Source organism: Malus domestica, chromosome 10 (assembly GCF_042453785.1).
Source record: "Malus domestica chromosome 10, GDT2T_hap1".
In the NCBI taxonomy this organism is placed as follows: domain Eukaryota; kingdom Viridiplantae; phylum Streptophyta; class Magnoliopsida; order Rosales; family Rosaceae; genus Malus; species Malus domestica.
In genome coordinates this window covers 42,319,999-42,340,745 of record NC_091670.1, presented here as the reverse complement: position 1 = coordinate 42,340,745, position 20,747 = coordinate 42,319,999, and the positions used below count along the sequence as shown (strand labels likewise).

General features: G+C 40.0%; 5 protein-coding genes and 1 non-coding gene across 6 annotated transcripts; 2 read left to right on the top strand and 4 right to left on the bottom strand.

The window, feature by feature from the left end:
- Window positions 1-599: 599 nt before the first annotated feature.
- LOC103446733 (L-ascorbate oxidase homolog) lies at window positions 600-5,489 on the bottom strand. Its single transcript, XM_008385862.4, has 8 exons — window positions 5,081-5,489; window positions 4,870-4,979; window positions 3,056-3,326; window positions 2,868-2,973; window positions 2,388-2,733; window positions 1,801-2,166; window positions 1,602-1,680; window positions 600-1,047 (listed from the first exon to the last, which is right to left on the bottom strand). The coding sequence occupies exons 1-8, from the start codon at window positions 5,219-5,221 to the stop codon at window positions 835-837; spliced, it is 1,632 nt and encodes a 543-aa protein (XP_008384084.3). The 5' UTR covers window positions 5,222-5,489; the 3' UTR covers window positions 600-834.
- A 2,158-nt stretch (window positions 5,490-7,647) lies between these two features.
- LOC103446870 (uncharacterized) lies at window positions 7,648-11,005 on the top strand. The gene is made up of 13 exons (XM_070806427.1): window positions 7,648-7,702; window positions 7,839-7,961; window positions 8,067-8,186; window positions 8,392-8,533; window positions 8,643-8,813; window positions 8,896-9,051; window positions 9,153-9,259; window positions 9,365-9,455; window positions 9,543-9,684; window positions 9,820-9,976; window positions 10,054-10,170; window positions 10,332-10,455; window positions 10,532-11,005. The coding sequence occupies exons 3-13, from the start codon at window positions 8,161-8,163 to the stop codon at window positions 10,775-10,777; spliced, it is 1,479 nt and encodes a 492-aa protein (XP_070662528.1). The 5' UTR covers window positions 7,648-7,702; window positions 7,839-7,961; window positions 8,067-8,160; the 3' UTR covers window positions 10,778-11,005.
- Window positions 11,006-11,063: 58 nt separating this feature from the next.
- Window positions 11,064-14,004, bottom strand: LOC103446732 (uncharacterized). The gene is made up of 4 exons (XM_008385861.4): window positions 13,238-14,004; window positions 12,320-12,474; window positions 12,127-12,237; window positions 11,064-11,928 (listed from the first exon to the last, which is right to left on the bottom strand). The coding sequence occupies exons 1-4, from the start codon at window positions 13,959-13,961 to the stop codon at window positions 11,344-11,346; spliced, it is 1,575 nt and encodes a 524-aa protein (XP_008384083.2). The 5' UTR covers window positions 13,962-14,004; the 3' UTR covers window positions 11,064-11,343.
- A 47-nt stretch (window positions 14,005-14,051) lies between these two features.
- On the top strand, window positions 14,052-14,124 carry TRNAF-GAA (transfer RNA phenylalanine (anticodon GAA)). The gene has a single exon. It is a non-coding gene; the product is annotated as a tRNA-Phe (tRNA).
- Window positions 14,125-14,463: 339 nt separating this feature from the next.
- On the bottom strand, window positions 14,464-17,366 carry LOC103446731 (glucan endo-1,3-beta-glucosidase 1). Its single transcript, XM_008385859.4, has 4 exons — window positions 16,862-17,366; window positions 15,240-16,553; window positions 14,788-14,815; window positions 14,464-14,679 (listed from the first exon to the last, which is right to left on the bottom strand). The coding sequence occupies exons 1-4, from the start codon at window positions 16,956-16,958 to the stop codon at window positions 14,496-14,498; spliced, it is 1,623 nt and encodes a 540-aa protein (XP_008384081.3). The 5' UTR covers window positions 16,959-17,366; the 3' UTR covers window positions 14,464-14,495.
- A 1,004-nt stretch (window positions 17,367-18,370) lies between these two features.
- On the bottom strand, window positions 18,371-20,744 carry LOC103409471 (5'-adenylylsulfate reductase 3, chloroplastic-like). The gene is made up of 4 exons (XM_008348290.4): window positions 20,569-20,744; window positions 20,293-20,454; window positions 20,083-20,209; window positions 18,371-19,770 (listed from the first exon to the last, which is right to left on the bottom strand). Exons 1-4 carry the CDS (start codon window positions 20,642-20,644, stop codon window positions 18,738-18,740), a joined length of 1,398 nt encoding a protein of 465 aa, XP_008346512.3. The 5' UTR covers window positions 20,645-20,744; the 3' UTR covers window positions 18,371-18,737.
- Between the last annotated feature and the right edge of the window lie 3 nt (window positions 20,745-20,747).

Below are 20,747 nucleotides of genomic sequence, written 5' to 3'. Positions count from 1 at the left end.
CTGGTATTTGGTTATCTTTCTTTTCTTTTTCATGGGGAGAATTTTAGTAATAATTATGCCCCTTGAATTCATGATATCCATTCCATTTGCTCTGTCGAATTTGAATCTTGTTATTAGTTCGCATAACTTTTTATAATGTATCAATTTTATTGTGTTGTCTAGCTTTAAAATTAGGATGAAAGTAGAACTCTATACGATGGAAAAATTAGAATATGTAAAGGCAAATTGACACACTCTAACACTAGGAGGGTTCAAGGTCAAATAAAAGTTGAAAAGATAAAACTGAAATAAAAACCTAAGTTTGTAGGGCCTTGCTAAATTCTCTTTAAAAGAATATATAATTAAATTCTGATTTTTAGCTATTTGAAAATAATTTTTTTAGTTTGTGTACCCCTCAACACTATCATTTCTCTCCCCTCATCTTTTGCTTAGGGAAAAAACAAAAACAAAAAGTAACCATTTTAGGGTTTTTACAGATTGTCCATCAAGAGGAATTGCCAGCAACAAGACTTGACCCTAGATCTTGGTCTAGCGAAAAAAAATGATTCTTACCAACTCAACCAACCCTCATTGCTATGAGCCTTTATGTTAAATCTCAATTTAGGATGCATATTGTATATAGCTTTATTACTCTGAGTTATTGAAATAAATAACCCATCTAGTAATGCTAATTATGGAACAAAAAGAAGAAAATTTCTGGAAGCTCAAGAGGAGCTCCCAGTGAAGTGACCTGTTACAACTCACAAGAATACGCTTAGTCCTCGCCTAAATTAGCTTAAAACTATGTCACCCTCTCGTGACCAAAAGGCGACCAGTTTTGGATATTTCAGAATTTCAAAGAGGCCTAGTGTGACGGCCTCTCGCCCTTCCACAAAGAAGGGCATTTCTTGGAATTGGGTATTCATCTCTCCATGAATGTGCAGGAGAATACACTCTCAGATAGAACTGCTGCCCCAGGTACTGCCTCGCCCAATTTTGTGACCTGACGTTCCACATTCCCACATTGTCCAATGCTATGTAGATTGCAGTCCATGCCCTAGGATACACCTGCATCCGAAATACCAATATCTCAGACAAACCCAACAATGTTGGGGTGGATTACATGTATGAAATAATTATGGCGTTTTTACTTATAAGGAATATAGGAAATCAGAAAATGGAAGCAAAAATCGGGAAATTCGAAATAGAGGAAAATAAGGAATGAGAATTAAATCAACTATTTCCCACAGATGATCTCATCCCTGGTTTTGAGAGTGTTTGATTAGTGATTTTAAGGTGGGAATTGCATAATTTTTATTCCTTAAGCATATTAGTAAGCATCGGAGAAGTCAGGAATTGAAATGATTGCCGTTCTCCTCATCCCCAATCTTGGTATAAGCAAACATTAGTATTAACTTCAATTACAATATTTGGTGTAACTTTTCATTGGTACGTAGTAACTTGTGAGATAATCAATAAATTTATGTTATAAAAAATGCATGTTAATTCATACTATATCTTAAAGTATAAAAATCTTCTGGTGCACCCAAATTATAACACGTGAATTTGTAACACCAAGTGATAATGTTCACGTATGATTCAATCTCCAATACTTCTCATACCTGAGTTGTGGAACGTGCAACTGTGTCTCTCAAATTGTAACGAGCTCTACTTGCAGGTGTCCATTGTCCTCCTTCCATCCTGCAGATTCTCCCACCATTCTCAAAATTAGTTAAACATAAAAAATCCAAGATTTAATTTAGGCCTGTTCTTGGAAATGAGGAAATTACAGAAAAATCCAAACTATGTGCATGATCTTACCCCATTACAAAGAATGAATAGCCATCAATGTGCCATGACTGCACAGTGTCTTCCCAATTTTGGAACACAATCTCAACGTATTCCCGGAAATCAGCGTGCATCACGGAGGTCTGGAGGTAGCCGCTTCCGCCTGTGGGGTTGGTCGCAATGCTTCCAACGCTGAAAACTCCCTGAATGTTGAAGTAGTCAGCAAGTTTCAAAGGAGTGTCTGGTTGAACATATGAGACACTGTTGACAGCATATCTCTGCTTGCCATTGATCCAAGGAGCAGAGTTTCCAAGCATGATTGTCCTGGCTGGTTTGATCAATCCATAGTGGTAGGAGCCTTGCGGATTAGGCCTTGGCCCGCTCGCAGTCAAATTCCATCTGGTTGTATCGAAAGAGCACGGAAATGATCAATGTGAGAAAAGATACCACTCTCATATCCAATAAAAATCCCTAACAAATACGAAGAATTTCTTCCATGAAACGGAAATGCCATTTATTGGTATTTTAAACTAATCATTCACTATCATGTAGCAGAGTTAAAACACGTGACAATGCATGATTAGCTTGAAAAGACAAAGTAGCAAAGAATCATAATGTACCTTATAGATCTTGCTTGGCTTACAGACCAAGCAATCTGTGTGGTAGGACCCCAAGGGATAGGACCTGAAACTCCATTACGCGAATTGCTATAGTGAAGAACGGCTGTTGTGGTGAGTACCTGGCGGGTGAAGCGTGAAGACACAACGACGTAGTAGTCCTGCACAGGCTGATTAGCCGTGACCAAAACGGATAAGGACTGTCCGAGATGGATGTCAAGGGAGTCATACGTGTTCTGCAGTGTATGAGATCCTTCCACCTCAACAAGTTTCAGTTTGTGTCCTTGAATTCTGAAGTTAATGGATGTCGTAAGCCCCACGTTTGATATCCTAAACCTATATGTCTTGCCTGCAAAACAAATTGTTCAAACAATGAAGTGCAAATTTGCCTTTATTCATAAGCTCAGCGAGACGGTTACAATACTGTCTTGGTCAACTAGCCTAATTAACGTTAGTGAAGAAGTGAATTTCATTCGAGGATACCTTGATCAACGGTGAATGTGTATCCATTCCACCCACGACCGTTGATGAGAAGCCCGTCAGGGTTGGGAAGAGCTCGACCTCTATCCAAGAAGCCTCGTCTCAGTATCTAACATTTCCAAAACAGAACATTCAAAGTCTGAATTTCAACGTTTTATGTGACAAAAATATGAGTTTAGTAGCTCAATTACATAATGATTAGTCTTGAACCAGTCGCCTGCCAGCACGGTGAAGTCTCCAGCAGGAGTAGGGAAAGGAACGGGAATCTTAGGACGGCTCCAGATTCTGATGCCACCAAACCCTCCGGCGGCTTTGTGGAACTGGAGGGACGGAAAGTAGAAAAAGCTGCCAATCTGATCCTTGACTTGGATATTGTAAGTGAAGTTCCTCCCCGGCGGGATCGGGCAGGTTGTTCCAAAAACTCCGTCCTGCCATGAGTTCCTTCTCTGCTGTATGCCATCCCTACAGAAGAATCACAGGACATGAGAGTCGGATTTAAGCTAAATTGTGTCGCTTCAACGGTTACGATTAAAATGCAACTTGATCGTAGATAAATTTAACATTTGTAAGTTTAAAAGGGGTTACTTTACCGTCCAAAAGTTCGAACAATTCTAGTCTGATACTGAAATACAATTACGTGGTATAATCAATCTGGTATTTAAGTATACGTAGATATTCGTTAACATCATACCTTGTCATCCACTCATATCATAACAGTCAGTTGGTTATACCATGTAATCGTATTCCACTACCACACAATAATTTTTATAGAAACTAACTAGTACATTCAACTAACAGTCCCTTCCCAAGCTTCAGTTTCTTTCTAACACATTGAATGTGAGGCTGAAACCACCTCCACCTCTCTGAATGCAAAGTTAGACATGAATGTTAGTTTGGCTTGGGATTGGGGGTAGCTGGTGGCTTGTGGGGCTCAATAGTAAATGCATTATTTGAATGCCAATGTCTGCACATATTTTTTTCTTGACATGACAAGGCGATACTACAAAGTTACGTACTACTTTAATTTACAAAAAGAACGACTAAACTCGAGCATAAGGGTATTTACGAAAATGATGACCAAACTCGAGTGTATGGAAGGAACACCGGAAATATACACTATCTAGATCTGCGTAAACTTAGATTCCAGCTCTTTGTTCATAGAATATAAATGTAGGTGTGGTCCTGCGGATGAGAGAGATCTAAAGCATGTGAAGGATCAGATCTCACCACACGAGGCCAGTTGCCTCAAATATAATATTTTGATTATTCTCATGTACTTGAGAAGGCAACATGGGATAGATTATGAACGAATTTAAAGCGATATTCTATTTTAAATTATTCTAATTTACGAAAAAAATTATATCAATCTAATTAGCTGGTTTAACTCACATTTTATACGGTTGAGAGGTTAAGAGTGGTTTAATTTGATAACTGAGATTTAAACATTAATCAGCATTCTTAAACAATGGCAGATCCTCAATGAATGTCTGTGCCATAACTTAAACAAAACCAAACCGACAAAAAGATAAAACGTAAAGATGCTTAATTTAATTATTTTTTAACAGTTTTTTTTTTTTCTGTACATAAGCTACCATTTATTGCTGAACTTACTAAAATAACCCCATCTTCACATGCATAATAGACGCGAGATTTCTACTTATTTGGCATGTATGCAAGGAGATATTAGTCATTGTGAAATAATTAAGTGGAAGAATATTCTGATAAGAAAGTTTCGAAGCCATAGATCTGGGCAAAAACTTTCTAAGTTTTGACTTAAAAATGTATTCTTGGTACTCTGTTTGGTAGCTGAGAAAGCGGAGGGAAACAGAAAGGAAATTAGAAATTTGGAATTACATGCTTTATTCAAAAGAACCCATTTGCCAGAACAGAGAAAGGAAAAGAACCCCAGATTCAGAATGATATTCTTTCAGTTTCTCGGGCAGGAATTTTCTCAGGAAACAAACAAAATTAGGGAGATAAGATGACAGAAGCAGAGTATATTTACCAAGAAATGAGGAAGGGTTCACGTAGGTAGTTGAAGACGCTGATGACCAAGTTATCGTTTGTCACAGCATCGATCTGAGGCCCTGGAAATTGCCCATTGATCAAGATCCCCTGCAGAAGCACTTTTTTAATTAAAAATAAAACACTTTTGAAGATAATGGCTTTTCTGCCTCATTTAGTAAAAGAACTGTTGGAAAAAGCTGAAGATGTACCTGTTGCTTAACACCAAGCGGGTAAATGTCACCATAAGTGACTTTCCAAGTGAAAAATCTATAAGGGTCTTCGCCATTGACGCCATTGACGAGAAAAAGAACCAAGAAAATGGAAAAAGAAAGAAGCTTGCAGTCTCTCATTTTTCTCTGCAAAACCAGAACTTATTGAAAGAATGTGGCTTTGTTTATAAAGTAGATCTAGAGAAAGAAAGAGATAGAGAGAGAAAGCATGCAAAGTAGAAATGGTGAAGACCAAATCTAACCGTGAATCTTTCTCAAACAATCTCTTTCTATGTTCACCAATGTGGTGCTGCTTCTGTGGGCAGTGCTTCTGTGAGCAGAGCTTTTAGCTCTGTTTTTGTAAGCGAGCAAGAGAACAGTAGAAGATGGCTTATTGTGAGCTGTCAGTGGTTTTCGGTCCAATGCGTGGAGAGATTTTTTAGTGTTACCGGTACACGAGTTGGTATACCATGTGTTACTATAGTGGAATATGAGTGCTAAAAAATTAATAACTTAAAAAATATAATTTTTCACCACTCCTATTAAAATATGTGGTGTACCACTTGTATTCCCGTCACAAGTAAAAATTATGTCAGTTGGTGAGATGAAGTGGTGCTTGTGAATGTTGAGTTTTTGATGCGCCAATTATGGACCGTTGAATCGAGTGAGCCCTACCTGTCATACCGTTGAAGTTGAGTCCAGTGCCAAATCCTCATGTGGTATTATTCATTCACGTATTATAATATAACAATGTAGATTATATGTCATGAATGATCGAGGATTTGGCGTTAATCAACATATCTCTGTATTATAGCGTGAAAGGATTGATAATACCAATTATCAATGTGAACATCATATCCAAAAACTTATGCATGAAGATAAAAATAAATATAAATATTATAGCCCGAGTGTATTTTTATTGCAAGAGATATTGCATATTAAATCTACAATAAAGTGTGGAGGAGGATTCTAATAGTTTGAAAGTTGAAACCCAAGAAGCAATGAGTTGAAGAAAAAGAATTTACTTATCACAGTCATCCGCCACTTGTATATGACATGAGTATGGTGATAACTCTAGGATTGTCACACTAAAAAAACTTGTCCAAACTTTAGGGCAAACTTTTACTGAATTAGGGTTAAAGAATTTTTTTTTTAAATACATATTTTTACTGAATTAGGGTAAAATAATAGAATTGGATTTATGTGGTTACTCCCTATCACGTGCACCCGTAGTTTATATAGAGTTCTGGACCTGCAGCTTAAAAGACAATGAAATGAGCTGTCATGTTATACCATAATATATTTTCTTTTTTTTTATAGATTTGTTAGATTAGGAAGTCAACAGAGTTCGAACTCATAGCGTGATGCAAAGACAAACCGTTATAATAAAGGGCCACTTGCATAATATATTTTACTTAAATATTATCCTTTTTTAAGTCCCATTTGCAGACAAGAGATAAATTAAAAGGAGGCAGATTCTCTGCCCTCCCACTTCCCACGCCCTCCTGTTTTGTATAATCACAGTTAAGTCATGTCAACATTATATACATATATTTTTATAGAGATAATAAGACAAAAAAAATAATGATATAAAATATTGACGTGACTTAACCGTAACCACACAAACAGAGGCACAGAAGGTGGAAGGGACAGAATCTGCCTCCAAATTAAAATCCCTTGTTTCGATGAGTCAGACAAATCAAATTAAAAACACCAAATGATTAAACACGGTTTCTTTAGCACATTGCGGCATGTGCAACATCATTAATACTTTATTTTGTTTGCAGTGATATTTTAAACTATTTTAATTTTCGAAATTGGTAGTCATGTACATTGTTCTTATTAGACTCATGACCTAATCTACGTCTACATGAACACATAATCATTTAGCATTATTGGCATTATTCTCACATTACTACGTGATGGTTCAACTATGTGGAATTTTCCAATTTGGTGATATAATCTAGAAATGCTTGTTCTTGTTATTAAACATTAATTAAATACCATAGTAACCAACGACTGGCTGTTCTTCAACCATAATCTAGAAATTGATAACCAGTTTCTGTATTACAATCTTATACAATATAAGAAGTTAGAGGAAAAGGGTGAAGAATTTAATCCGTGTCCTGCCATGGCAAAGATGAAACTGAAATTGAGGAACCAAGGTCCCTATGTAAGTTCATGTTCCCATGCACACTGAAATTGTCGGAAAGAAAGCGGATGGGCGTTGGCTATGTGCCACAATCGGATGTAGAGTGGTCACAAGCCGGTCCGCGCTCTCCTATATATATTTATTTATGTTTTTTCTGAATTTGGGTATTTTTCTTATAAGGTTGTAATGGACAGTGGGGTGGTAAAGCTCACAATCTTGAAGCCTCAAGGGTATTTAACTGGCATCAGTTATGGAGGAATGGACAATCTTTTAGATGTCAAGTCAAATGAAACCAGCAGAGGGTAACACCTTTACAAATATCTGATATGTATATTTGAACAATATGATTATCTGATAATATTCGTAAATATCTGTAACGGACATTGCAGAGCTAATCCCGCCTAATCTTCTACTTGCAGATATTGGGATATCAACTGGAGTTTGCCAGGAGGCCAAAACAGATATGAACCGTATGGTTTTGCTCTCCTCTCGTGCGATATATTTTCTTGAGCATTATTTTATCTGCACTTGCCTTTTACCCCAAGAAATAGGCAATTAACAGTCTAAATTTATATTGAACTGGACTGAATCATGTCGATTTTTCAGACTCAAAGGAGCTGAATATAGTGTTGTTCATCATAGCAATGACAGCTTAGAAGTTTCATTCAAGAACACCTTCATTCCATCATCCGCTAACGGCGTCAAATTGCCGCTAAGTGTGGATATAAGGTTGTACTTCATTAACGCAGATCTTTAATTTCGTTCGTTGTATGATGCTGTCAAGGTTTTCGATGTTTATTTTGTTTCCTACTCATAGTCATTAATTTTCTTCAGGTACATTGTAAAGACTGGTGTTTCAGGCTTCTACAATTACGCAATATATGAGCGGTCTTCTGGATGTCCTGCCTTCGATCTTGCTCAGACAAGGATGGCGTTTAAACTGCGAAGAGAGAAGTAAAATCTACCTATTCCTATTTAGAGTTTCCAAGTGCATCGGTTCTTTCTTATGTTATTTTTATTGGAGCGATATTCTAATTTAAATTACAAAGAGGGGATTCGAATTTGAGTTCAAGGAGAGCACACTACTCTAACTAACTTGGCTACGACTAGGTCTGTGGTTCTTGTCCATATGTTTTTACATTCACTGAACTTGTATTAGGTTCCACTACATGGCAATAACAGATGAGAAACAAAGGATAATGCCAATGCCTGAGGATGTGCTTCCACCAAGAGGCAAACAACTAATCGTGCCTGAATCAGTTTTGCTTGTAGATCCCATCAATCCTGATCTCAAAGGCGAGGTGTGTACCTAAAATAAGTCATTGCGTACCAGCGAAAAATGCTTCTATGCCATGTTGAATTCCGTCAGAACTCCAAATTGTGCTGCTATTTGTATGCCTTTGAATGCAGGTTGATGATAAGTATCAGTACTCGATGGACAACAAAGACAGTGGAGTCCATGGATGGATAAGTTCCGGCCCCACTGTAGGGTTTTGGCTCATCTTTCCCAGCCAGGAGTTCCGAAATGGCGGTCCTACGAAACAAAATCTCACTGTCCACACTGGTCCATTCTGCCTTGCTGTAAAAGTCTATCACTCTAATTCAATAATAAGACATTTCCAGTTGAGGATCAGCTAAATTTTATGTCTATCTGGTGCAACAGATGCTTCATGGAACTCATTATATCGGCGAAGATATATTAGCTCATTTCGAAGAAGGGGAGACTTGGACAAAAGTGTTTGGCCCCTTTTTCGTATACCTTAACTCAACCCCAGATGTATCGAAGGCACACGATTTATGGATTGATGCGAAAAAACAGGTACTGAATCATTTCTAGCCAAACCATGCTTAACGTTGCTATTGAAAACCTTAAATGTTGCCTTTTGATAACTGGTTAATGTTGTACTTGGCTCATCCTAGAGGCTGATTGAAGAGACATTGTGGCCTTATGCTTTTGTTCAATCGCCCTACTATGTTGCCGCTAAAGAGCGTGGTTCAGTTTCAGGAAGATTGTTTGTCCAGGATAGGTCAGTACCAACTGTTTGCGACTGCTGTTTAATCAAACCCTTCCATGGTATTGCCAGTTCTATGCTAAATAGTAGCATTTTTTTTTATTGTGTACATGACTCCAGGTATGTTTCGGATTCTCTCATTCCTGCTAAATACGCGTATGTTGGTCTATCAGTTGCAACTACTCCAGGATCCTGGCAAACAGAAAGCAAGGTAAATTACTAACCGATTCAGACTGCCAGAGAGTGTAAACTTGGGACAAAAGTAACCTTCTTAATTCGACATTTCACTTCTACGCAGGACTATCAGTTTTGGATACAAACAGATATCATCGGGAATTTCACCATCAAGAATGTTATCCCTGGAGTATACCGACTCCATGGCTGGATCCCGGGTTTTGTAGGTGATTACCTTGACAACGAACGTATCACAATCTCTGCAGGTATATTTCTGCAGCTAACTTTCTGCAAACGAGGCAGTTCTTTTTCTTTCTCATAGGATTTCATTTCAATGTTAGATCTATCAATACAGTTAGCTAAACACAACAAATTGAAAACATGGCCTATTTTCCACTCAGGATCACAAACACAACTCGGAAACCTGACCTATGTTCCCCTCAGAGACGGTCCAACTTTATGGGAGATTGGCTACCCTGATAGGACGGCCATAGATTACTATGTTCCTGATGTGAACCCAATATACGTGAACAAGCTGTTTCTGAACAGCCCCGAGAAGTAAGTGAATTCATCCTTTCCCGAAAATGAAACTTAATGAACCATCCTTATTTCATGCTTGATGTTTCACATTACAGGTATAGACAGTATGGCTTGTGGGACAGATACACTGATGTGCACCCTGAATTTGATCAGACCTTCACTATAGGCAGCAGTAATCCGAAAACCGACTGGTTTTTTGCTCATGTGGACAGGTGTTTCCCTCATCTTATCATATGCAACACGAAACCAGAAACTTCTCGGATTATTCAACAAAAGCAGCATAAATCTTCGTAGACCTAAATGTTTGTTCCTCAAGTTTTACTCGATGAAAAAAAAAGTGTGTGCATTGATATAAGTAATTTGAATTTTGCAGGAGGGGAGCAGATAATAAATACCTTCCAACAACATGGACAATAAAGTTCAATCTCAAATCTGTAACGACCGGCACACACAAGTTCAGACTGGCCATCGCTTCAGCAACCCGCTCGGACCTGAAGGTATGGATGGCAAAAGTTACAGAAGAGAAAAGTATAAAATGTCTCAGATGACATAAATAAAATGTCTGTGCTGCAGGTTCATGTTAATGCTATGGACATAGAACACCTGGTGATTCAAGTTTTGAACTTGGGGACGGATAACGCAGTTTGTCGACATGGAGTTCATGGACTCTATCGGCTTTTCAGCGGCGATATCCCATCAACGCTCCTGGTAAAGGGAGATAACTCCATATTTCTTTCACAGGCTAGGGGTGGTGATGCACTTTGTGGACTTTTCTATGATTATCTAAGACTGGAGGCTCCGGAAACAGCAAAGAGCTGAATTATCACCCGCGGATTAAGGACAATGCCCGCAATCAAGATGGTCTATGAAATCGTTTTACAGCTTACTAGTGCTTCTCAAATATGTTCTTCATACATATTACTTGTTGGTTGTGACAAGTTAAACAAAAACCTTCTATTGGAAAACAATGTGGCAAGGTTACTTGATTATCATTCAAGTATATACATTTAAACAAATCTTAACCTTATGCTAAATGTAGAGACACAAGATCCTTCTTTTTTCTCGCCATTAATTTACGTTGCGAGCATCTTAAGCTATGAGAGGATGCGAAAAAATCATAGGAGAATTTATAAGAAGGTCATTATCCATAGCAAGAAACTAAAGATACAAAACAAAATACCAGCCATTCAGTTTGGCAGTTGAACCTTCATCCACAGAACTTCATACAAAATGAGAAGGCAACATCCAACTTCCATATCATATTCATACGAGATATATACTCAAAATACCATGCAACGCATACATGGCAGGATTTGCCAGTCCGTCACAAAAGAACGACCGATGCACCTAGGATAACCGCAATCTTTTATGTCAACAGAATGACATCATTGGCTACAGATTGTCAAAAGCAAGCCATAATGGTCACTAGGCAAAACAGGGAGCTCCAGCTTCCTAATCTCCGTCTTCACTTTCTTTTCCTTGATATAAGATACACCCGGTATTGCATCCATCCCAATCATTTCAATTTTACTCACCCTGAAATCATGTAGACTACACAAAAATCGATCTAGTCGCTTCTGCAGTTTCCGATTGCCAGTCAACATCTTGTTGGACTTGGTATCATATGTCCATCCATCTTCCCCAGGTTTTAACTCTTCCCAAGCATCAACCCATCTGTCAGTTAAAGGAAATTTACCATCCAACTTGTCATCCCAGTTCATGTCACCGCAGAAAATCACATTTTGGTTCTTCTTTAGAAAGTTGACAGCCTCCTTTGCCTGTTCCACACGTTCTTTACTGAACATCTGATCCCATGTTGGGGGGCCGGGGCAAGGGCTTTCGAGATGGCTAGTGGCAACAACCAAATGTTTGTCCTTCTCAACTTCAACTTCAGCAACACAAAGTTCTCTCCCCATCACGCTGTTCCCAAAGGGTTTACAGCTGAAGGACTTCACTCGCAATTTGCTTAACTACACAGTAATTCATCTGTCAGATGGTATCATGTTTACTAAAAGATTTATAGATACATTCAACTCATGAAATCAGCAAAACACACTTGAAAAACTCACAGGACAATAATAAGACAAGAAGATACTCATAGAACAGCATATAAAAATTCTTTAGCATTTGAAACAACGCACAATAGAAAATAGAGATCAAACTTTCACCTGCATGCAAAAGTATGGACTTGAATCTGCCGTCTCACTTGAAACTGAGCATTGATACATTTTCCACCAGCTAGATTTTCGAAAGATGTCATATATGCTCGGGGTAACCTCCTGCATGAAAAAAGCATCCATCAGATAGAAGTTGAAAGAAGGCTGAATCAAATGATCATTCAATTTAAAAGGGTGAGGGGACCTGAAGGCAAATGACATCTGGACAATGCTGTTGGATAAGGTCACCAAGAGCTTTCATCCTGTTGTGCATTTCTAGGTCTTCTCGGAACCAAACATTGTAACTCATAATCTTCAACGTATTCAAACCCGCAGCAGAAGACCCAGAACTAGTGCCCTCTGAAAACATTGAACTTATTCATAGTGAGAAACTGCAAGTGGATCACAGAGTACATACCAGGAATAATATAGAAATTACAATAAACAAATAACTTAACTACAGAATCTTCTAAGCCAAGACTCAAGAGAGGCATAAGAAGTAGAACAATAAGAGCATCTCCAATATTTAGCTATTTTGTCTTAAATACCATAGAACGGGTTCGCTGCTAAGAGACTAGCTAAACCTAAATCCAGTATATTTTGAAGTTTTCCGCTACCTTGTGTTCTTATTCCCTCCCACCAAAGGGTCCGTCTTCGTCTTGGTGCTTAAAGCAAAAAACCATTTCTTACATAAAATCAATTGCTCTGTACTGTACTGCCAATGGCTTTTGTGCTGCTTCTGGAATCATGCATTTGAGCTAAGGATTTTGCCTAAGTTGGTGGCTTTGGCAAGAGATATATATACAAATAGTTGTGCAACACATTTAGAAATGATAATTCTCAAGTTTCATTGACATTTTGTTCAAAAAAAAAAAAAAAAGCAAATGGTCAGCATGGCAATAGAATAAGTCTACCCAATTTAGATATCACAAAAGCAATCAATTACAATGAAAAGTTCACATCTTTATCATTTAAACCAAATCAAACCCAATAAAAACCAAGAACTTTCGCCCCTTTGCACCCAAGTTTGAATCCTCCTCCCCACAAATTAGAATAGTTTAGATTATCGCTTGTCAAATGAAAAAATAAAACCAAAAGCTAAGATTGAAGACTGAATACAAACCTTTTACAGTTACCCGCTTATCGGAAGCCTTGAGCCCTGGAGTCACATTGGAATTGGAAGAACCCGATACAGTAATTCCTTTACCGGACGCCTTGGAAACCGATACAGTCATCCAATTATGAGAAGCCTTGACCTCTCGAACCGCATTGGAACTGGAAGAACCCTGTTTAACCTCAATTGGATCGTCTTCAACCCTCTTCCTCTTGCACCGCTGCAAAGGCAAAAAAACAGTGCCCACCGAAGAATCAAGGTCCCCGCCGCCGCCGATCCCCGAATCATCATCCAAATCCTCGAAACTCGAGAGGGAGGAGATCGGAGCCCGAGTGTCGCACACTTCGCAGTTAGAGTTCTTGTAGGAGTTGAGGAAAGTGCAGGCCTTGCACGACCATTTTGCAGTGGAAGAAGACGGCGGCGATTGGGGTGGCGGCGATGATGGAGAGAGGCAGATTTTGCAGGTGGGTTTTTGAGATGGGGTCGGTGGGGGGTTGAGAAAGGTGCATTCTTTGCATGCCCAAGACATTTTTAGGGTCAGAGCAGTAGAGTTGCAGGTTACTCTAGGGTTTACTGTGCCGCGGTGGGGAAGAAGAGGATGATTACTTGGGAAAGTCAGTGACACAGAAGCTGCAAAAATCATGGAGTTTTGGAGAGCATTGTAATTGTTGGAGGCCTTGAACCCTAATTTCCAAATTTGAAAACTGGCGCTCCTTGGAATTTTGGAAAGCATTGTAGCTGCTCGGATTCTAAGAGAATGGCAAGCTGGGTTATGATAGTCAACAACTGTAAATTGTTAATTTCATTTGACTAAAAGACATCTGCGGGGATAGCTCAGTTGGGAGAGCGTCAGACTGAAGATCTGAAGGTCAGGTGTTCGATCCACCTTCACCGCACTTGTCTTTTTGTTTTATTAAATTCCAACTTTTTCTTCTTTGCCCTCCCTCCCCTTTCTTTTCCATTTGTTAGATTTACATACTAATCTACACTCCTTTTTTTTATTTATTGAAAAAGCGATATTAATCTAAACGATTCTATTCTATGGAAAGTGGAAATCAAACTCGGGTTCAAGCGGGCAGCCACACTGCTATAATCAACTAGCTTAATCCACGTTTGTTCAATTATTCGTCACTCCACATTCAATTTTTAAGATGACAGTTTACTTCGTTTTACACGTTCATCTAACAAAAGATCACCGGCAGTAGATTACCAAATACTGAAAAAGAAATATAAAATTTATTCCCCAAAAAATAATTTTATTTCAACCTCAGCATGGAGTCACAAAAGGAATGAATACCAAACTAGAGAAGATTCCAACAAAAAATACAGATAACATCCCGCTGATGGCACTTATTCTGCTGCTGCCGAAGGCAACGAATCTTAATCTGTCTACTCCGCTACTCGAATTCGTCGAGTTCACCACTTGCCTCGTCGTGTTGCTCGCCTTCTTACTGCACTCAAAACAAAACACCCCTCTTTAAGAACATTGAAAAACTTGTATGCTAAATGAAAACCAATTTACTGTATGTAGCAACAACAGAAAGCTTCCTGAGTCTTACCTTCCGGGAAACATACAGCTCCCGTGACCTGCGATATTCCAATGAAAAAAGGAAAAACGAAAAGGGAACGAGGTTATTGTTCATATCTGCATTACATAACCAACAGAAAAGTATACAGATAGAATGGAGCCCCAGTAGAGGAAGTGTATTCTAGTCTAATCTAAACTACGAAGACAGGAATTCGAATTTGGGTGCACAGAGGGCGCATTGCCAACTTGGCCACTCCCTTGTTTGCAATCGTCTATGCTGACAAGTTTGATTCCAGCGTCATCTAACCAAATCGAGTCTCATACTAATTCTAATCAAGGTCTCAAATCTCCCAATCTGCAACTAAGCTATACTATAAACTTTAGAGAGAACTCAGCCCTCAGCATCATTGAATGAAAGGGGAAAATGAGAAATCCACGCAAGCTAGAACGGTAATCGGATAATGTAGAGGGAGTAAAACTTACTTGGGTCAGTGGTGGTAATGGTGGCTACACCTTTGAAGTCACAAGACCCGGCAGCCCTCCCTTGCTTCTGGAAATAGCTATTGAATGCATACGAAGCATGGCTTTTCACATTATTCGGAGAGTAACAATCTTCCCCCGGCTGAATCTCTGAGCAATTTGCCAGCCCCGGTCCACATGCCCAATCCAATGCAGCCTGCAAACTCTTTCCATCAACCCCATCCATGGCAATGCAGTAGGTCTGGTTTGTTGTATCATTTGCCAAAAAAGACCCACTTCCCGATACATGAAGCAAATACACCGCACTCGAATTCCCATAAAACAATCCCCAATTGGCCTCAGACACCGGCGGAGACCTTACATCCTCATTGAACAATTCATAAACGTACACACTTGAAGTGGTCTCGGGGTGCAAAGGGGTTCCGCTACGATCAAGAACATGCTTAATAAGATTGGAATTGTATGTATTCGCATTGTTGATAGTAGCATAAGGCTCCTTAGAATCCGCCTTTGAAGGCCACCCGCTCTCCGAAACAAGAACCGCGACGTCAGTAACATTAAGGTTTTTCATGGAAAAATAAGCAGCATCAATCATAGCATCCAACACATTAGTATAATGTAGCAAAGTATTGGGATCCACCATCTCTTTCGACGGCTTTAAGGGTTTGAACAGCGCATTGTCGAGAGGCACCACACCTTTGTTCTGCATAAACACATAGTAAGGGTAAAGATTCATCATCAGCGGCGACCCGGTTTTCGACAAGAACTGAAGTAATGGGAAAACAATTTGAGTTAAGCTCTGGTTGAAGAACGCCTGAGACGGCGGAAACGGATCGAGAATTATCGAGGCGGCGTGAGGGGTCGAAATTTTCACATGGGTATGCAAATTTGCAGACACTAAAGCGCTGTAAAGGGACTGAATTGCTGGAAGAAGTAGAGGAGCTGAAGAGGGCACGGTGGTTAAGACCTCGTCACCGACCGCAATGCCGGTGATGAGGGTTTGGGGGTAGTAAGCGACGACGTTTCGGCCGACCCAGGAAACGGCGGTGGTGTTGGAGGAGCCGATGGCGAGGAGCTGGTTGTTTGGGACGCTGATGACGACCCGGATCTTGGTTTTAGACAGGGCTTTGAGGATGTCCGGGTCGGCATCGTAGAGGCGGATGTGGTTGATCTGCTGGAGTTGCAGAAACGAAACGAGCTCCGACGGAGACAGAAGATTCGAAACGTCGGTACCGATGTTCACTCCAACGAACGGCTTATTTTCTTGGTCCTGGTTTTGCAGCTTGGTGCTTTCGAATGTCGGCGGAGAAGATGCAGCTGAAAGTGCCGAGCAATTAAGTGTTAGAAACGGTCGAGAAAGTTGCTTGCTTCCTTGGTTTTTGGAGACTGCTGGGTTTAAACTTTGTAATGAAGAAAACCCAGCAACCAAATGTTACAATTAGTGAAAAAGTTGAATGCTTTCTAGATTATTTCGAAATAACGGAGAAAACCCAGAAAGAAAATGCCACAAGCGGGGAAAAAAGTTGCTTGATTTCTTTGATTTTTGAAGTACTATTGGATTTAAACTTTGAATTGAAGAAAACCGAGCAAGAAAATGTTAAAAGTTAGTAGAGAAAGTTGCTTACCTTCGTATGCAAAGAGGAAGAAGAACAGGAGGGTTGAGAGGGAGAGGAGCTTAGTGACCGCCATTGGAGAGGAGCTTGAGCAATGCTGGTTCCTCATCCTCTGTTTCTGGTTCAGCAGCTGCAGATCCTTGCATTATCCTCCAAAAGATTTCTTCTTTTTTCTGGTGTGTTTTTATTTAATTTAATTTCTTTCTTTCTCTGGGTTTTTGGTTGTTGACCCAAATTGATCTACCGTGAATCAGTGAGTTCTTCTGAGGATTTACTGCATTGTTGCAAGGAAATTAAGTGAGTTGCTTCAAGTAATTTACCAAAATGGCCTTGTTTTTGAAGAGGGTTGGTGCACTTTCTTTGATTCTTTTGCCTTCTAGTTGGGTTTGCCTCCAAAAGGCAAATAGTTCTGAAGGGAAATACTTGAAAATTTAAAGCACTTTCTGGAGGTGGTACTGTGCGATTGCCACTTGCCCGTTGCCAGTTGAGAGTTGGGAATTAAAGTAAAAAGAATATAAAACGTGGGGTTACTTCTGCACCTTTGAGATGGTGTTCTTGCATCACAGCCTGGCTTGCTGCTTCTCTCTGAAGGGTGTGGTTCACTTCGGATAAGACATTTTTGGGCTCAAACTACTGTAAAAACTTACGTGCAATTGCAACGTAAATGTGGCGGTATTGTAGGTTTATTATACGCTGTTACATGTTTTAATCTACTCACATGCATCATCTGATTGGTTAGAAATATCTTTACCGGTAATCATGATTGCATGCAAATTTTTTTCCCTATTAAAATTATACAGTGTTATGCTAATGTAGTGATATTTCATAGCAATCACGTTAGCATACATTTTAACTTTTCACATAATAATGTATAATTAATTTGAAACATCGACAAATTAGCATTTCCATTGTAAGAAAGTGCTGCTTGTACTGTGGAGGAGAAACGGGCAAAAGACATTGCCAGCCAAAAACGTGACGAGCATCCAGAGTTTTCTTGGGTAGCATACAATATTACAGAGTCTCTACGGCACCATATTCTGCAGTGAGTCACGAGCACAAGTAGAACGACAGCGTACAGGTGAGGGTGGGTCACCAAAAACAAATGCCTTCTCTTGCTTTGCGCACCAGCAATAGTTTGATAAAACAACACTCTCAGTCCGACAGGTTTCTGCATTTTCATATAATTGCATTCTTCATCAAACAGTATGCCTGCATTCCTCATTTTTCAACATGAATCTGATACCCATTCTTTTATGTAACCGGAAAGATGCCCCCTCTCCTCTCGCTTTGCACGAATGTGGTAAGAGGGGACATACGTCCGGTTACGATAAAGTTTTTCTTAATGCCTACATAAAGGTTTATGTTTTTAAGCTGCAAATGGAATGTAATTAGGTAAATGTTGTTGGACCAACATGTGTAATTTATAGGTTTTCTCAACTGTAACACAGAGAAAGATATGCCCTTTGAATATAATTATGAAAAATGGGTGGGCAGAGGAAAGGTGTTTTACCACTAAACTAGTTTGAGAAAGCACAAGTTGATAAATTTTACCACGAAGAATGCCGCAGTTAAAAATGTGAATGCTACAAGAAAACCAAATCAGAAATCACTCACCGGAGACCAAAATGAAAATTACAAGAGCCCTCTTGTGAGGAACTGTGAACACACTATACCTAAGGACTTGGAGACATTCTTGGAGAAACATAGATACATTTCTAAAAACACAGATTCAACGAAGAATCGATAGCATTTATCGGCGACCGCAGCTGGTTAGCCAACGAATGTTGACTTCACCGTTTAGGTATGGAGATGAATGGGGAGCTTGGACTGTGGTTCTGGAAAACCAGACCAGGACTACCTTCTGCAAACATTTCAAAATTTCGGTTGGTTACCGGAGGGCATTGACGAAAGCCAACAATGAATTAACATCCCTTTTCTCCGTTGGGTACTTGATCGGCTGAGAAGAGTGTTTGGGGAAGAAAAGTATGGTGGGGAAGCTTCCAAGCTGCAGCTCTTTCTGGGCAAACTCCTTTTGCTCGCCATCTGCTCTGAACTTCCCTACTTTCACACCGCTCCCGGCCAACTTGTCAGCCAATTCAACGTATGATGCTTCCATTGCCTGGCAGAACTGGCACCACGGTGCATAGAGCACTACAATCCATGGTTCTTTCCGGTCCTCAAGTTTTGCCAGATTTTCTATTCCGGTTCGGCTTAAGGTGACTAGATTCTGGGAAGTGAATATATCAGTTTCCGTGGCAGCACCATTTGACTGTGCAGCCTTGCCATTCTCGCCTCCTCCTTCCTGTTTAATGTTGCCCTTGTGAAGACCGCATTCCTTAGCCTTGGCATCCTCCCACCACCATCTTCCTTCTCTCTCATGTTGCCCAGGTAGGACTGACCTTGTGCATGGCTCACAACCAATCGAGATGTACCCTTTAGAGTGCAGTGAATTCACAGGTACATTCATGGCATGCAGGAAGTTCCATATGTCATGACCCTCAACATTTGCCACTGGGTTCCACTTCACCAGGCTGCCAGCACCGCCATCCAGTCCCTCGAAAACAGGGTCAACCTGGACAACAGGAATTTCAGACCTAGTCCCTGGAGATTGATCTTTCCGTTGTCCGGTAATCCAGGCACGCAGCCCCTTGAGGGCCCTCCTCAGGGGTCTCACCTTCCTCACACGGCAGCACTCCTGGTGCCCATCCTCGTAAAAAGAGAACAGCCCTTTGGTCCTTACTAATGCCTGAACTTCAACAGCATCTGGAAACATGTATTCAATGCGGATGCCATAGTGCTTCTCGACTGTATCAAAGAATTGATATGTTTCAGGGTTCAGCCTCCCAGTATCCAAGCTGAAAACCCTGTAGGGTCTACCGGTTAAATGCGCATACTCGATCAAAGCAACATCCTCAGCTCCACTGCAAACACAGAGTCGTTTGTTAATATCGAGAATAAAATGGTTGACCATTGAATCCACACATCAGAAGGCATAAACTATACAAAGCTTCTTACAGTTAGCTCAATTCATCGAGAAACCTTAATTTTCGTTAACAACATATTAGAAACACACAAATGCATTTGAAGCCGAGTATTATTACTTTCAAACAATTTCCACCCTCAATGCATAATTCCCTCACCACCTACTTAACTAAAACATTATTTGATAGAGTAGCACATAGTGTGTAACGTTACATTGGAAAAGGAAGTACAAATCGGAGAGGGAGGAGTACCTGAAAGCAATGGCGATATCGTTGCCGAATTTCTCAAGCGCCTTGTCCATAATCTCAAGAGGGGAAGCATTCTCGAGCTCTTTAGCCAATTGGGCATAGTCCTCCACCTCTACTTTCTCAACCACCTCTGCAAAAATCTCAAATTTTCAGTAAAACCCACATAAAAACCCAATAATCTCCAAAAAAATAAAACAAAATTTCAATCTTTACCAGGAGCAAAAACCGTCGCTGCAGAAGGCACAATCGACTCGCTCCGCTTCGGCTGCGCATTCACCGGCTTCACCGAGCTCCGCCGCTGAGAAAACGTCACGGCATTGCTTTGAATTTGACCGTACGATCGATCAAACACCCGAATGCAACCCAATTGCGGAGCTGAAAATTCCAAAATCCGAAACCCCAACTCGTTAATTCACATCCCAAATCAACATTTCCCAGTTTCTCAGTCCAATAAAGAGAAATAAGAAAAAATTAGGAAAAAAATTGTACCTTTGGGTTCTGAGGAGGGAGTGAAGGTGCGACCAGAGATCGAAACAGAAGAAGAAGAAGTAACAGCGAGAGCCATTTTCAAAAACGATTTTCTGAATTGAATCCGAATCCTCTGTTTTTCGCTCTGTAATTTCGAAAATTTATGATTAGCAGGTTAATCTGAGGATGTTTATATAAAC